General features: G+C 42.2%; 1 protein-coding gene and 1 non-coding gene across 3 annotated transcripts in view; both read left to right on the forward strand.

The window, feature by feature from the left end:
* The first annotated feature begins 1,795 nt into the window (after positions 1-1,795).
* Positions 1,796-17,072, forward strand: part of KAT6A (lysine acetyltransferase 6A) — a 124,702-nt gene continuing 109,425 nt past the window's right edge. For both annotated transcript variants that reach the window (XM_030937396.1, XM_030937397.1), the window contains exons 1-2: positions 1,796-1,916; positions 4,600-5,524. In XM_030937396.1, coding sequence (XP_030793256.1) covers positions 4,925-5,524 — 600 coding nt within the window. In that variant the 5' untranslated portion in view covers positions 1,796-1,916; positions 4,600-4,924. The remainder of the gene's footprint in view (positions 1,917-4,599; positions 5,525-17,072) is intronic.
* LOC115899822 lies at positions 10,302-10,373 on the forward strand. Its single transcript, XR_004059424.1, has one exon. It is a non-coding gene; the product is annotated as a small nucleolar RNA SNORD112 (small nucleolar RNA).

Consider the following 17,072-nt stretch of genomic DNA (forward strand, 5'->3'; position numbering starts at 1 on the left):
GTAGCTGGGCTACAGGAGCGCCCCACCACGACCGGCTTTCTTAACGGCTTAAAAAATTGTTCATTCACGAGCGACATTTTTTTTTTTTAACTATCTACTACAGTACTTGTACAACATTATTCTAAGCGCTGGAGATGCAAAGTCATTATAGGAGAACATTTACCAGGAAATGTATTCGGAATATATAGATAGATAGACCACATATAAGTCCAAAATGAGTAGAGCAAATGATACTACTACAGAAGTTCAGAAGAGGAAGTCAGCATGGAAGTTAAGGCAATGGGTGAGAGGGAGGCCCTTAAAAGCTAAAGCTGAGATACAATGAGGTATTGGGGGCGACAGTCTAGGTGGGGTCGGTCGTACAGGGTTGGGGACAGGGCAGATAAAGGTCTGGCAGCAGGATACACTTCCATGTAAACGATTGAACAGTTAATATGTCTTTTTCATGTCTACTGTCTTTCCAGTGAATGCAGAAAAAAAAAAAAAAAGTATGACTCGGCCAGGTACAGTGTCTCACACCTGTAATCCCAGCACTTTGGCAGGCCGAGGAGGCCGGATCACTTGAAGTCAGGAGGTCGAGACCAGCAGCCTGGCCAATATGGTGAAACCCCTTCTCTACTAAAAATACAAAAATAAGCCAGGCATGGTGGCGGGCGCCTGTAGTCCCAGCCACTCGGGAGGATAAGGCAGGAGAATCGCTTGAACCCGGGAGTTTGAGGTTGCAGTGAGCCAAGATCGCACCACTGCACTCCAGCCTGGGCGACAGAGCGAGACTGTCTCAAAAAAAAAAAAAAAAGTATGACTCAATCTCTGCATCAGATAGTTTAAACTAAATGAAAGGCAAGCCAAAGAAACGTCCATGCAGCCAGTAGAGGACAGGCAGGCCACAAAGTGCCTGCTCCTGGTTCCGCTCTAAGTATGGACACGAGCTCTGCACAGGGCAAGAAGAGAAGACCGGCTTTGGAATAAGACAAATCTCAGTCCCAGGCTCAGGTGTGCGCCACACACTAGCTGTGTGACCTTGTCCAAGTCACATGACCCAGGTCTGTGGAGTTTCCCATAAAATAGCTCTAGTGAGGTCCAAGAACCCTCTCAGCTGCTGGGGGAGGGAAAAAATGAAGTCACTGCTGAAAGGCTTAAGACGGGTGCCTCTGGTTCCACCCTCTCCCCAATCTTCCCACCAACAGAAGAGAGCCGTCGGGGGCTGAGACGAGCAGCCAGGGGTGAGGACGGGAAATCGCCTCCTCGCAGCCCCTCAGGCCCCGCCCTCGGGCGGACCCCGGTCTCGGGCTCCGGACAGTCGCTCTGCAGGCAAATGAGTGGGGAGGGAGGGCTCACTAACTGTAAACAGACGCCGCCGAGAGTTCCCATCCTGCGTGGCTGCCGGATTTCCGTGCCACACTGAAGCCACCCCACCCAGGCGCCTGCCCTCAGTTTCCCCAGTGGTGGCATGGGGTGCACCAGCTCTTCTCCCGGGTCGCTGTCTGACTTAAACGCGTGAGAAGGTACAGAAGGAGGCCACGCTCAACGGCCTCCAGCCCCACCGAGTCCTCCTCCCACCCTGGCTTTGGCCTTTTGTACCGGCCCCACGTGACCCCGCCGGCCGGCTCTTCCCTTCTGCCCCGCCCCGCCCTCCGGCCTTTCCCGGCTCTCGGCCCAGCTCTTCCCGCTCCCGGCCGCCCCCCTCCCGCGCTGCCGGGCCTCCGCCTCCCCTCGCCTCCCGCCCAGGCTCTTCCCGCTCCCTCCCCCAGGCCGCCGTTCCCTCGCGACGCTCCCCTCCCCCCGCGGCTGTTCCGCCGCCTCGCCTCCCCTCCCCCCGGCTGGAGCTCACTGTCTCCAAGATGGCGGCCGTGTCAGTTTGGGGCATCTCGGCGGTCCGGCCCGCGTCTCCGGGATCCGGGCTCTACTTCCTCCCGGTAAGTAGCCGAGGGGCCGTCCCCGGCAGCCTCTGGCCGCCCAGCCCGAGGCTGAGCCGCTCCAGGGCCCACTCCGCTGCCTCGCGGGGTCGGCGGGCCGCTGCAGGCCCCGACGCGGCCTGCGCCGCCTCCCGCTGCTCTGCGCCAGGCCTCGGGCTGGGGCGCCGTGGCCGCCCCCTCGCGCCCGCCCGCCCGGCGCCCGCCTGCCCCAGCCCGCGGCCCGCGCGCCACCGCCCGGCCCCGGGCTCCCGGGCCCCTCGCCCCCGACCCCGCCGGCCGGGCCCGCCCTGGGGGAGCCGGCGGGTGGGCGGGCGGCGAGCGGCCCAGGCCGCGGAGCCTCGGGCTGGCGGAGCCGGCGAGCCCGCTCTCCCTCGGGGCGCGCCCACCCGCCCGCCGCGCGCAGTGCCGGCCGGGCCGGGTCGCTTCTCCCCGCGCTCGCGGGCGCTCGTGCTCTGGCTCGGGTTCCGGCTCCGGCTTGGGCTCTGACCGGGGGCGCGGGGATCCGAGCCGGGCTGAGGCAGCGAGCGGGGCTGACAGGCCGGCGGGTGTTGTGGTGCGAGGCGCAGCACGTGTGGTGTTGTGTCTGCCGGGCTGTCAGCCCCGCCGCCGAGGGGAGGCCGGGCGCCTGTCAACCTCGCCGCTTGGCTCAGTGCGCTACTGTCAGGCTCCCAGCACCCCGCGCCGCCCTCGAGCCGGCCCCCAGAGCTTAGGGTGCGGAGCTGGGCCGGGGCGATGCACCGGTCTGAACTCCTTCACGTGATTTCATTGTTAACTTGTGCTCTGGGTCTGTTTCCATCGCGTGGAAACGGCGTAGCGCCAGTCGGCGAGCTGCGGGGCTGTGCCGATCCAAGTTTTTAAAGTTTCTCGCTCTTTGAAAAGAGAGCGCGAAGACGTGTTTGGGGGTGGGGAATGGGGACGGGAAGGACTGTCGGAAGCGAGTTGCGCTCGCTTTAGCTGCTAGCGTACTTTCCGGGAGTTAAGATCCGAGGCTGCAGACGCTTGACTTTCCGAAGACCGGGAGACTGATGACAATCCCGGCCGGAAAGACAATGAGTGACTGTCACTCATTTTTTTACCTGCGAAACTTAGTCAATTAGGACGTTCGTTCCCAGCTTCTTAAACTCAGGTTGTAGCTTCTCTTTTAGTTTAGACTTAATATCTGTATAATGAACTTGCTTGGAGTAATAATACTCTGATATCTACCTTCTTGAGACCCTCACCAAATTGAAGCATAGCTGTCCCGGGGGCTTCTATTTAGGCAGCTAATTTAAAAACAAATCTTGGCTCAGATTTGAATGTTTGCTTCACTCTTTTCTTTCCTATCAGAGTTAATAGTAATATCTCTTTCCTAGTGTGTATTAGTTTTCCGTTTGATTTTAATGTCACCACTAAGAATAGTTGCTGTGGGAGCCATTTGTCTAGCATTGTTTATATTGTAATGCAAATGATCTCTAGAATGAGAGCAGAAGTTCTAAAAAACACTCAGTTAAACTTAGTTTTGGAGGTAAAAGAGTTAGATTTAGAATTCAGTATTTTAGTGATTAAATAAAATTGCATCTACCAGATTCTTTTGTAAGGATACTGACTTTGATTCAGAGAGACAGTACATTTGTGTTTATGTTTTATTAGTGTTCGTTTCAGGACAGCAATCTTGAATTTATATCTTTATTATTTGGGTGTCTCTTTAGACCCACAAGTAGCCAGTACATTTCTTTTTCTGTACTGTACATTTGATAGGTAGTATGTGCGTTGACCCCAGTGATGCTGGGCCTTCCTCACGTCTAGTTTTCCTGACTATGGATTACTTATATGCAGTTTGACAGTTGTGACTCTCTTCAGCATATGAATAGAAACATCTTAGTTTGGGTTAGGAGAACCTATCAGCATATAATTCTTAAAATTTGAATGTAAGGAAACAGTTTGGGTTAGGAGAAACTATCAGCATATAATTCTTAAAATTTGAATGTAAGGAAACATCTTAGTTTGGGTTAGGAGAAGCTATCAGCATATAATTCTTAAAATTTGAATGTAAGTGAATTATTGTTAAATTCAGGCAGCACTTTCACCCTAGGCTATTTTCAATAGTATTTTTGTTTCCATTAGGAAAGATTAAGGTAATACTGTACTTAAATTATAAACTGGGCATGCATATTGTATTCATTGTTTCTTTTCATATAAGAAATAGCTAAAATTTTCTCAATCGTTTTCTGCCTATCTTATTGACTGTTTTTGTCCACTCTGAATGTCTAGAATTTTGAAAGGTGAAAGATTCACTCTTACTTTCATTGCAGGATTCTTTCTACTAATCCAGATACTTGTTGAAGTGCTGACTAGTTTCTTGGGGAAAGATGTCAAGGAAGAGTTGAAATTCCTAGACTGGTGAGCAGAGATTGCGGAGTACAGAATAGCCATCACCCCTTCTGGTTAGTGGTAGCTTAAGGTCGTTCTTAGAAAACTCATCGTGTTTCCTCATTGTATCCTAATTACTCATCTTTTTTTTTCTTTTGTTTTTTATCCCAGTGGTTTACATACATGATTGTTTTGGAATGTTAATAGATAAGTTTGGAAATTCGCAAGGGTGCCCACTCAACACTTGCTGTTTCATTGCTTTAAGATGAGGATGCTTATTTTCGTTCGAAATAGGTGTTGGTAGAAAACTGACCTTGTTTTCATTGCTTTTCAGGCATAAGATGCACATTTTTCTGCTCTGAAGCCGGGAATGAAATATTCTTGAGTTCTTACAGCTTTATGACGAGACCTATGTGTGGTGCTATTGAGAAATTCGTTGGGAAGTTGGAAGACATTTCAAACAACAGGTTGCTTTGGTTTCTATAGTACAATTGGGGAGGCATTCTGTTTTGTGAAAGGAGGAAGGACTTAGGCCAGAAAACTTGTATGCTATGGTTAACTGGTTCCCAGCCTCCGAGAATCTTGGTTTCCATGGTGTAAAACTTACTCAGCATCAGGATAAGGGATAACGACTCTATGGATATACAGAATCCTTCACCATGGTAAAACTCGCAAACCCGCTTTATACTGAGTGGATTTTGGAGGCCATCAAAAAAGTGAAAAAGCAGAAACAGCGTCCTTCAGAAGAAAGGATATGCAATGCTGTGTCTTCATCCCATGGCTTAGATCGTAAAACTGTTTTAGAACAGTTGGAGTTGAGTGTTAAAGATGGAACGATTTTAAAAGTCTCAAATAAAGGACTCAATTCCTATAAAGATCCTGATAATCCTGGGCGAATAGCACTTCCTAAGCCTCGGAACCATGGAAAATTGGATAATAAACAAAATGTGGATTGGAATAAACTGATAAAGCGGGCAGTTGAGGGCTTGGCAGAGTCTGGTGGCTCAACTTTGAAAAGCATTGAACGTTTTTTGAAAGGTCAGAAGGATGTGTCTGCGTTATTTGGAGGCAGTGCTGCCTCTGGCTTTCACCAGCAGTTACGATTGGCTATTAAACGTGCCATTGGCCATGGCAGACTTCTTAAAGATGGACCTCTTTATCGACTCAACACTAAAGCAACCAATGTGGATGGGAAAGAGTGTTGTGAGTCTCTTTCCTGTTTACCTCCAGTGTCCCTTCTTCCACATGAAAAGGATAAGGTAAGAATGGCATATGCCTCCGGGTTTATAGAGCTGATGATATAGGATGCTACAAATTCACATTTCTGGGAAGTTATATTCAAGTTTTTTGTTTGGGGACTTAGTGGAGTCATCACCTCTGGTTTTTTATTGGTGAGTTGTAGCTATGAGAACATAGATTTGTTCTGGTACTTTGAAATATTTGAAGCCTAAGATTAAAAATGTAGAATGTTAATCTTCCTAAAAGAACTTCTTTACATTACAATGAAAAAGTGGCATATGAGTTTAAAACCCTTTTTTTAAAACTTTTTAAAAATTATTTTGCTTGAGGAGTAGTCCAGCATGAGACTATAAAATTTTTAACTAAAGATTCTTACAATGCCTTACTACTGGAAGTTGATGAGCAGCCAAATCCTGGAGACTTGAATTTGAAACAAGCAGATGACTCTGAGAACCTGTCTTTTTCTATTTTCCATTTTGTTGCAGATTACTCGTTAGACAGGAATGAGACAGATTCTCATGACCCATAGGCGCAACTAAGCAAACTTAGCAATTCTTGTTTCTGCTGTTTGTATTATAGCTTTCTATCATGTATTATGGTTTTGCATATGATCAAGTCCTAAATGTTGTTATTTATGACAGCTGTAGTTGCATGGGACAGGAATACAGTATCCTGAATTAGAAGAGTTCTGGAGGGCCTGGTGCAGTAGTTCATGCCTGTAATCCCAGCGCTTTGGGAGACTGGGACAGAAGGACGGCTTGAGCCTAGGAGTTTGAGCCCAGTCTGGGCAATATAGCGAGACCCCATGTCCACCAAAAATAGAAAATTAGCCAGGTATGGGCACACCTGTAGTCCTAGCTACTTAAGAGGCTGTGTTGGAGAGGATTGCTTGAGTACAGGGGTCTGAGGCTCCAGTGAGCTATGCTCTCACCACTGCACTCCAGCCTGGACAACTGAGTGACACCTGTTCTAAAAACGAAAAGAAAGGTAAAGTTCTGGAGCGTTGGAAGTTTTGATGCCCAGGTGTATACTTTACTCTGTTGTGTTTTAGGATGTTATTGTGTATAGTTGAAAGTATGACTTCTTAAACAGTAAATTTTGGTGCTTAAATAGATATTTGGAGATTAGGAGAATTTTGTTAGTACCTGTTTTTTACATTGATCTAGTATCTTAGCTGTAAATTTTCTTGAGGTGCTCTGAATTATAGTTCCTTGGAGAGCAGTGATGCTTTAGGTTGCTGCACATCTTGGTAGACATAAGTAAAATGGTCTTCATTTTGCGTAAGATGATAAAGGGTACTCCTAGGGTGGAAAGATGGTAAAGTAAACATTGAATGCATTTTGAAAATTTGAGATTTGATCTAAATTTGTTGTATCATTCGCAGCCCACTGAATACCTGGAGATTTTTCTTCAACAATTGAAAATTAACAGTATTTTTCTTTGATGAAATTTTTAGAGATCTATTCTAGGGTTCAATTTTCCCTGTGAACACTGAAATAAAGCATAATCTTGCTGTTATTACCCTTGAAATGATTCTCATATAGTCATGAATTGACAGAGAATCTCGTTCATAAAATGGCTGTATATAATTTGAGCATTTATTAAGAGTATTTATTAAAAATTCAAGGTAGACAAGTAATTAAAATGCTTTATTCTGTATTTTAGTGCTGTAAGAAATCTTACCTGTAGAAACTTTCTTTATCACATGTGGCTGAAGTTAAATACAATGATTGGATTTCTACAATTATTAAATGATCTAACAGGTTAACTGCCTGGAAACAGGAAATAATTTATAGTTAGATCAATTCAGTGCCATACTTGTGAAGTGGATGTTATAAGTTCTTGTTAGGACACCTGTTTGCTTTTACTTATTTTTGAGTCGGAGTCTCCCTCTGTCGCCCAGGCTGAAGTGCAGTGGTGCAGTCTCACTCACTGCAATCTCTGCCTCCCAGGTTCAAGCGATTCTCTTGCCTAAGCCTCCCAAGTAGCTGGGATTAACATACACCACTATGCCTGGGTAATTTTTGTATTTTTAGTAGAGACGGGGTTTCACCTTGTTGGCCAGGCTGGTCTCGAACCCCTGACCTCAAGTGATCCACCCGCTTCTGCCTCCCAAAGTGTTGGGATTACAGGCATGAGCCACCGTGCCTGGCCTGTTGTCTGCTTTTATTGTAATTACACTTGCTTGAATTATCAGTAGATATTTTAATTTTAAAAAATATTAGCCATATAAAAATGTCATTTGAGCATATTTTTAAAAGGTAGTCAGTATAGTATAGAGCAAGACAAATCCAAGTCCTAGAACCCTGGGATTTTACTTTTGGAAGGGACCCTGAGAACTGTCTAATCCAACAGTCCTTATTTTGCAGCTGAGCTAAGGAACTTTGTTGAGGCCATTTCGTAGCACCTTTGCATTAAGAAGAGTTTAACTCAGTAGAGATGTGCTGTTTTGCTTTGACTGGAGTTCAGTGGTGTGATCTCAGCTCACTGCAGCCTTCGCCTCCCAGGTTCAAGCGATTCTCCTGCCTCAGCCTCCTGAGTAGCTGGGAGTATAGATGTGCGCCACCACGCCTGGCTACTTTTTGTGTGTGTGTGTATTTTTAGTAGAGACGGGGTTTCACCATGTTGGCTAGGCTGGTCTCAACTCCTGACCTAAAGCGACCTGCCGACCTGGCCTCTCAAAGGGCGGAGATTAATTGGAATGAGCCACTGCACCTGGCCCCGTTTGCTTTTGGAGAAATAAAGTGAGAAAAACAAAAGTGATTTAATAATTGAAAAAATGAAAAAGAAATACCCATTTGCTTACATTGCTTTCATATATAGTTGTTTTTTTTTTTGAGACGGAATTTCGCTCTTGTTGTCCAGGCTGAAGTGCAATGGCACTTGGCTCACTGCAGCCTCCACTGCCCAGGTTCAAGCAATTCCCTTGCCTCAGCCTCACAAGTAGCTGGGATTACAGGCATGCACCACCATGCCCGGCTAATTTTGTATTTTTAGTAGAGACAGGGTCTCTCCCTGTTGATCAGGCTGGTCTCAAACTCCCAACCTCAGGTGATCCGCCCACCTCAGCCTCCCAAAGTGCTGGACCGCGCCCTGCCTGTAGTGTTGTTAACTGAAGTAACTCAATTTAGACATGTGGAAAAATAGAGTTTGTTTCTTTGAGTAAGTAGACTTGTATGTGTACTGATCTCTTTGGAAAACTAATTTCATGATAACATATATTAAATTAGAGTTGATGAGCTCTCTTCTGTATTTTTAAATGGAGTCTTATTTTCAGTAGTGAATTACCTGTGTGACTTCCCCCAAAGGTATGAAAAGTTTACATTCAAAATCATAATACAGTGAATTCTAGGATGAGGGATTATTCCTTTGAACAGATTATCTCTGCCCCTTTAAAATTGTATTTTAACTATTTTCTTCAAACTACGCAATCAGTTCATATGCAGAATTGATGGTTTGCTGTTACGAACCTAGATGTTCTCAAAAAAAAAAAAAAAAAATTATCCGGAGTTTATTTGACAGTGATGGAGAAAGGAAGGTGTATAGGTCAGAAGTAGTTTCACTTTTAGGCATTAATTGGTTCAGCATATAGTCATTGAACACCTACTGTGGACCAGGCACTCTGCTTGGAACAGAAACAGTTCTGTCTTCTCTGGGATGCTAATGCAGGTATTTCTATTAACCTGACCAACTGTAAGGTGAAGATGAAATTTAAAGACGGCGTGGAGAAACTTGAGCAAGTTCCTCTTTACTTTTTCTGGTTTCAATTCTAACTTTTTTTTTTTTTTTGTGATACTAACCTTTGGAAGGAATTGTATGTTAGATTTTCAGCAGTTAAGTGGTTTTGATCCTTTTGGGAGATCAACTGTGTTGGAATACATTTAAGAGGAGTTTTTGTGAAGACATTTGAACTTTAGTGTATTCTTCTCACATTGATAAGTACTGAGGAGAATCCATGGGATACTATGATTAAAAGTTTTTAGGCCGGGCCTGGTGGCTCAGGCCTGTAATCCCAGCACTTTGGGATGCCGAGGGGGGCAGATCACCTGAGGTCAGGAGTTCAGGACCAGCCTGGCCAACATGGTGAAACCCCGTCTCTACAGAAATACAAAAATTAGCCTGGCATGATGGTGGGTGCCTGTAATCCTAGCTACTCGGGAGGCTGAGGCAGGACAATCGCTTGAACCTGGGAGGCGGAGGTTGTAGTGAGCCTAGAATGTGCCTCTGCACTACAACCTGGGCAACAGAGCAAGACTCCATCTCAAAAAAAAAAGTTTTTAACCCATGTTATAAGGGAAATTTTTGAGCTAACTTTAGAGTGTGGTAGTTCATGGTGAGTTTATTTGTTTGTTTATTTGCTATGTGCCAGGCGTTACTTTAATGCTGTACGTATATTAACTCATTTAATCCTCTACCATAACTAGCTACTGTTAGGTTAGCTAGCTATTAATAAGGTAACAGTATTAGCAGTGAAATAGGTACTTTTATTTTACAGGTGAAGAAACTGAGGCATAAAAGAGATTTCAGTAACTTGCAGAAGTCACACAAATATTAGGTGGCAGAACTAGGATTTGAATTTGGGCATTCTGGCTCCAAATTCTTTCTGATAGCCATACTGACCACCTCTTAGGAGCAGTAACGTATGATGGCTATCACTGCACTCAAGTACAAACTCGTGAATGTCCTTGGTGTTAACTTCATAGCACATTTCCTAATTGTAAAAGGACAAATTCCCCACCCCCCTTCATTGTTTGTGCCCATTTTTCTTTTTTGCAGAACAGATTTGAAAACTCACTTTGGACCAGTGACAAGAATGTGTTAGGAACCAAAGATTATGAGTAATCTAGTTTTGTATGTCTGAGGTCCATTAAAAAAAGTTTTTGCCTACATGCCATTTTTTTTCCCTTAAAGATAATTTCTATGCTTACTAGTTTTCATTTCAGTTGTCACTAACATTTTCTGATAGGCATGGTAGGTAGGGATCAGTTGTATGGCTATACCAGAGTGCTTTAAGTTGGGACAGAAATACTGCTTTCCTTGAATCATGGGATTATAGGTGAGGAGAATAGTGTGTAACTGGCTTAAATAGCAACTTCCTCCTTGTAAATTTCTTTTTGATATATAGATATTACTGTAAGGTAATTTGTTGCATCTACTTCACTTATTCATTATTTATTTAGCGAACATTTGAATGCCTGCCATGAACAGTGGATTTAGGACTTAGGTCCTGTGAGGGGATTAAAGCAGACAGAATAGAGATACAAAATACATTTTTTGAAAGCCTTTTTTAGTTTATGAACTGTTAATTTTTTTATATTATTATTTTTTCATACCAATTAAGTGTCATGACTTTGAGAAATAATTAGATGTTTAGTGGGCAAGGCAATTATTTGAGATTGTGATGGTCCATTTAAAAAATTATCTTTATATAGTGAGTCTTGGAAAGATTCAGTTTCCTTCCAAGAATAATTTTCACCTTGATTTCAAACTTCTGAGTTCATTTTACACACTGACATAATTTACTTGAATATATATAGTTTGTGTTCTGTATTACTAGCCCAGAAAAGTATTCTCTTTCATGGTAATCAGCCAACTCATTAAAAGTGTTGTTATTTGGTGGCATAGTATTTTGGAACAGAATTATAATTTGGTAAAGCATTCAGTTGGAAAGGGAAGAGAGGTATTGTCAACTAATGCTATTGTTCAGGTTACTCCCAGCTGGGTAACCTGGAGCAAAAAGATCCAATGATAAATCTCTTTCCTTTCACTCTAAGTTACATCTCAATATGGTCAACTCTTAGTAGAATCAAACTTATTTTGTTTTATTGGAATTTATATTTTAAATTATAGAGTAAGTAGAGCTGGAATTTGACTGGAATTTAGAATTTAAATTTTTGATGTAGAGATACTGATTAAAATGTGGATTTTTTTTTTTTTTTTTGAGAGATGGAGTCTTGCTTTGTTGCCCAGGCTAGAGTGCAGTGGTGCAACCTCTACCTCCTGGGTTCAAGCGATTCTCCTGCCTCAGCCTCCCAAGTAAGCTGGAATTATAGGTGCATGCCATCATGCCCGGCTAATTTTTATATTTTTAGTAGAGATGGGGTTTCCACCAGGTTGGCCGGGCTGGTCTTGAACTCCTGACCTCATGAGCTGCCCGCCTTGGCCTCCCAAAGTGTTGGGATTACAGGCGTGAGCCACCGCACCTGGCCAGGGATATATTTTTAAGTTACTGAAAGTTAAGAGTGATAAAGTTTTGATTTAGCTATTTGGAAATGACCTTTATAGTAGAGTTGTTTAACATTTTATATGTTAGAATCATGGTATTTTATAATTGTTAACCAATGTAAGCTTGGAAATTTCAATTTCAGATTCTTGCTTTGATACTATATAGAAAGGCAATGGATAGTTGTCCATGCTGTTAAGTTCAGGACTACATGGACTGCTTGACAGAATGATTGTTCACTTTGGAAAACAAAAAAACAAAATATCTTCTGAAAGCAAAAGATAAAATATTGAGGATACAGTGATGTGGAAAACATAGATATTATAATATCACGTATGAAATGGATTGATCTCAATAATTGTTACATTTAATAATTTAAAAATTTTTTATGACATACATTTCTTTGTTTTTCTTTTTTTCTTTTTTCTTTTGAGAGTGCAGTGGCCTGATCTCAGCTCATTGCAACCTCTGCCTTCCAGGTTCAAGCAATTCTGCTGCCTCCCCCGCCTGCCGGCTGTGATTACAGGCATATGCCACCATACCCACCTAATTTTTGTATTTTTAATAGAAACAGGGTTTCGCCATGTTGGCCAGTTCTGTTCTGGAACTCCTGACTTCAGGTGATCCGCCCACCTCTGCCTCTGCCTCCACCTCCCCAAGTGCTAGGATTACAAATGTGAGCCACCACGCCCGGCCCATGCCGTACATTTCTGACATCATTGTTTATACCATTTGTTTGTGACTCCAAATGTACCAGGAGCAGTGGGCTAGAAATAAAAATTTGTTACTAACAAGTCATTGAGGTGGATTAATTATAAATCTGGTTAGGAATTAACTTTGTCTCAGCAGATTTATTCTTTAAAAATTCAGAAATTGAAAAATAACCCCGAGATATGTTGTAAAATAGTATCTGTTTAAGTACAATCAGCTGTACAGTTTTTTTTTTTTTTTTTGAGACAGAATCTCACCCTGTTGCCCAGACTGCAGTGCAGTGGCGCATCCTTGGCTCACTGCAACCTCTGCCTCCAGGTTCAAGCGATTCTCCTGCCTCAGTCTCCTGAAGAGCTGGGATTGTGGGCATGCTCCACCACGCCCAACTAATTTTTGTATTTTTAGTAAAGATGGGGCTTCACTGTGTTGGCCAGGCTAATCTTGAACTCCTGACCTCAGGTAATCCACCTGCTTTGGCCTCCCAAAGTGCTGAGATTATAGGTGTGAGCCCCTGTACCTGGCCAAGTGTACAGATTTTTTTGATCATCTAGCTCAAATGATTTTTGGTAATTTTCAGCCCATGACACACCCCGAAATAAAACTACTGAGCTACTAAAGCTTGGGTTAGCCATTACTAATCCAAAGTTCTATACCAAACCAATTTTTCTTTTCTTTCTTTTTTTTTTTGAGACAGAGTCTTGCTCTTGTCGCTTAGGCTAGAGTGCAATGGTACGATCTCGGCTCACTGCAACATCCACCTCCCAGGTTCAGGCGATTCTCGTCCCTCAGCCTCATGAGTAGCTGGGATTATAGGCACCCGCCACCACGCCCGGCTAATTTTTTGTATTTTTAGTAGAGACAGGGTCTCGCCATGTTGGCCAGGCTGGTCTCGAACTCCTGACCTCAGGTAATCCACCTGCCTCGACCTCCAAAGTGCTGGGATTACAGGTGTGAGCCACCACACCCCGCCACCAATTTTTTTTATACTTACAACCTAGACATTTTTCTAGCAACTGAGTACTTTACTGTTTCTTGGTCTACCTTCCAATTGGTGAAATAAAAGAAGAAATTAATGAAGACATCAGGTACCACAAATGGCTTCAGGAATAGAAATCTAGAGGATCTAACCATCTTAACTTCGTTTTTTCTTTGCCCTGTGTCAATAGGCTAAGGGAATGTAAAGAGTTGCTTATAGAAACCTATTAATAGCTAACATTTGTTAAGGGCTGATGATGTGTTGGAGACTTTTCTTTAAGTGCTTTAACATGTACTTTCTTATTGAAGTCTCAAAAGAACTCTGTATGGTTAAGTTTTATAGGCATATGAAGTTTATTTAATAGGTCTTTAATAGTATTTAATAATACAAGTTTTCATTATGTCTTATAGAAAACTAAATGGAAAATGAATATAAGGAAATACAAAATACATTAAGTTTCTTTTTTATCCTTGCTGCCTGTTTTTCTTTGGTTCATCCTGGACATGTGGGCCAATACTTTTTTTGTTACACTTAGGTTTAATACTAGGAGAACAAATACATAACAGGAACTGTGATGAATCTGCAAAGAAAATTTATATCATTCAGTCTTGTTGAAGCTGTAAGAATCTCCTTAACATCTTTTAGAGTTATTTTCTCTTTGCATTTAAAGTTTTAGAGAAAGTATATTTGTCATACCGACTTGGTTCTTAGCTATGTAAGAGGACTAAAATCTAGGTGCCAAATTTGCTGGTTTAAATAGAATTAAAAATTTGTTTTTTTCTGGTGACCTGGAGAGTGTTTCTTAAAATTATAATAATGAGTACTTTTCATGCTCTGATTTATGTATAGGAATTATTAAGAGCTTCATTCTGATAAAGCTGTTTACCAATTGGCTACTCAGGGGTGGAGTCATTTCACAAACGATCTGCAGCGAATGAATTAGACCAGGAGTAACTTCACCCTTCTGCTTGTCCCAGCTGGAGCAGGATTAGGACTCATTCAGCTGCAGCTGGTTCCCAGGAAAATGAAAGCAGTTCCTTCTGGTTTTTTCCTTTCACATGAAAGTCATAGTTCCCAACAGATGGCTTTCATCAGCCCTGTACATGTATCTTTAAATTCAAGGCCAAGGAATTACTTTCAACCTCATTAGGGAACAGGTGAAGAAACCGTTTGTAGTGTGGCACTGTTTTGTTAGGGGTTGAAATTAAGCATAGAGATTACAGTAGTATGCCATTCCGGGTCAGAATAAATTTTAACTATCAGCAATTAAACAAAATAAGACTGCTAAGGAAAAGTAAGTCTGGCTGTAGTGTTGATTGAGGTATCTTTTATGGTTTAATTCTATTATACTTACAAAATACAGATTATTAGAAAAAAAGACTTGTATTTTCTGCGTTTTATTGAATTTTATTGAGCCAGTAGCACTCTTGGATCACAGTGATTCTAATCTGATTTCACAAATAATAGGGAAATTTGAGAGCCAAAGACATTGAAATGTCTTGTCCAGTGCCACACAGCAAGTTAATACCATCTGGGAGAACTGGTCAGGCCCTTCTCAGTTCTGTGCTTTTTTCATTATGCTGTAGTACTGCTTTATGGCCTTAGAGAGCAGTGAGCCTAAAATAATGTAGTTAGAATTCTCTTCCTTAATGGAAACCATAGAATAAACCTTGTCTAGAGAATTTTGGTGATATTGTAAGCCACAAGTATTTAAGTCTGCTATTTCAGTGTGTGAAAATAGCTATACTCTTGTTATATATACTTCAAAACTCTTGTTAGAGTTTTGAAACAACTTTTTGGGAAAAGACTGTTTTCTTATGGCCGAAATGAGAGGAATCAAGGTTTTCTTAAGTTGTTGGCTAAATATTAGAAGAGGAACATGTTGAGCTATCTTAATGCTGGAAGAAAAAGTACTCCTTGAGTTTTGGAAAAAAAAGTCAATTTAAAGGTAAGTCTAATTTTCAGTAGGTCTACAACACAAATGACCTCTGAGTGACTTGGAAGTTGGTTAGAATTTAAAATTCTTGAGACTGAGCTAGAGATAGCAAGGTACAAACCTTTCTATTGATGAAGTAATTTTTACCAAAGACGTTAAATATAGGTGGACCAAAAGTATATAGTCTAGCACTTCTATAAACATAGTGTCTGGGAGGAGCTTGAAAGATTTGTAATGTTACCTGTAAACAGACTGTGTGGGGAAGACCGCAGACAGCACCTCACTTTTTCTTTATTGGTCTTTATGACTAACACTTCATCTCTGCATCACTTGTGCTTTGTTGTAAAACTTAACAAGTATGTTAGAATAGTGGCAAATAAAGGTTAAGAGGACAGTTATTTGTAAAATAACTGGGTGATTTTAAGATTATAGGTGTAACTTGTTAAGAAGAAGATAACTGGTGTGGAAATAAAATCTGGCAGCCAAAAAAAAAAAAAAAAAAACTTTTAATGTGTGAAAGAATATAATAGTTGCTTCTTTTGCCATTTACCATTTATGTAGAATAGGTGATTCTGCAGATCTAGAGGTGTTGTCAGACTTGTACTATGGGCTGCGTTTTCCTCCAGGGAATTGTGAACTGTAGTTGACCTGGAGAGCTGCTAAGTGTTGGTTTTCAATTCTTTGAGCTTAGTGAAGTCTAGGTTCCTTTTTTCTTAGTCATTGCTTAGTTACAGCGAGGCATTTAACTCCTGAGTTTTCTAGAACCTTTAACAGAACTCTCAGAAACATTATTATTTTTGTGTGTGGAGTGTGATTCTGTACTTTAATGGTTTCCTAATTTTTCTATTCAGGGCATCTTTAAATATCTTAGTATTTAGACCCTCTTTCACCATCTTCCTGCCTTACTTTTTTCCATGCCACTCAGTTTTTCTTTAATTCTGTAATATAAATCCAAAGCCCTATTCTTTGGAAAGCAGTGGTTCCTGGCACTAACTTCACTTTAGCATTACCTGAGGAAGCTTAAAAAATAAATACCAAACCAGTTAAATTTGACTAGTACTGAGGCCCAGGTTTCAGTTTTTTTTTTTTTTTTAAGAATGTTTATCTGATGTGCAGTTGGGGTGAAGAACCATTGCTCTAATGCTTAGAGCAAACATCTCTGTAGTGGGGACTGGCTAAGAGTCAGGAGACAGAAGAAGCAGGTACTTTTTAGCCTCATAATTGACATTCAAACAAATAGATGAAATAGCATACTTCACACATACCCTCATGAACACACTGTGGACCCAGGACAGTGTACTTCTGGAAATATACATTCTGTTTTATTGTCCTCCCTGGCTATAACTGCTCTAATCTTCCACCTTTCTTTCTCCTTACCCTCACTGCTTTATCTCATGAAGATCTTTTGTGGCATATAGTTGCGAGAAAGTTACCTGCATGATTCCGACAGGTGCCCTCCCATCACTCTGATGCTGTTCTCATTGCTTGGCCTTATGGCACATCCTCACTCAGTCAGTACTCCTGCATCATGTTGGCAAACTCCAGCCATTTACCTTCTCTGCTTTTCTTTTTTTTGAGACGTATTCTTGCTCTGTCACCCAGGCTGGAGTGCAGTGGTGCGATCTCTGCTCACTGCAGCCTCCATCTCCTGGGTTCAAGCGATTCTTCTGCCTCAGCCTTACAAGTAGCTGGGATTACAGGTGCCTCCTACCACACCTGGAT

Source organism: Rhinopithecus roxellana, chromosome 9 (genome assembly GCF_007565055.1).
Source record: "Rhinopithecus roxellana isolate Shanxi Qingling chromosome 9, ASM756505v1, whole genome shotgun sequence".
NCBI classification, from domain to species: domain Eukaryota; kingdom Metazoa; phylum Chordata; class Mammalia; order Primates; family Cercopithecidae; genus Rhinopithecus; species Rhinopithecus roxellana.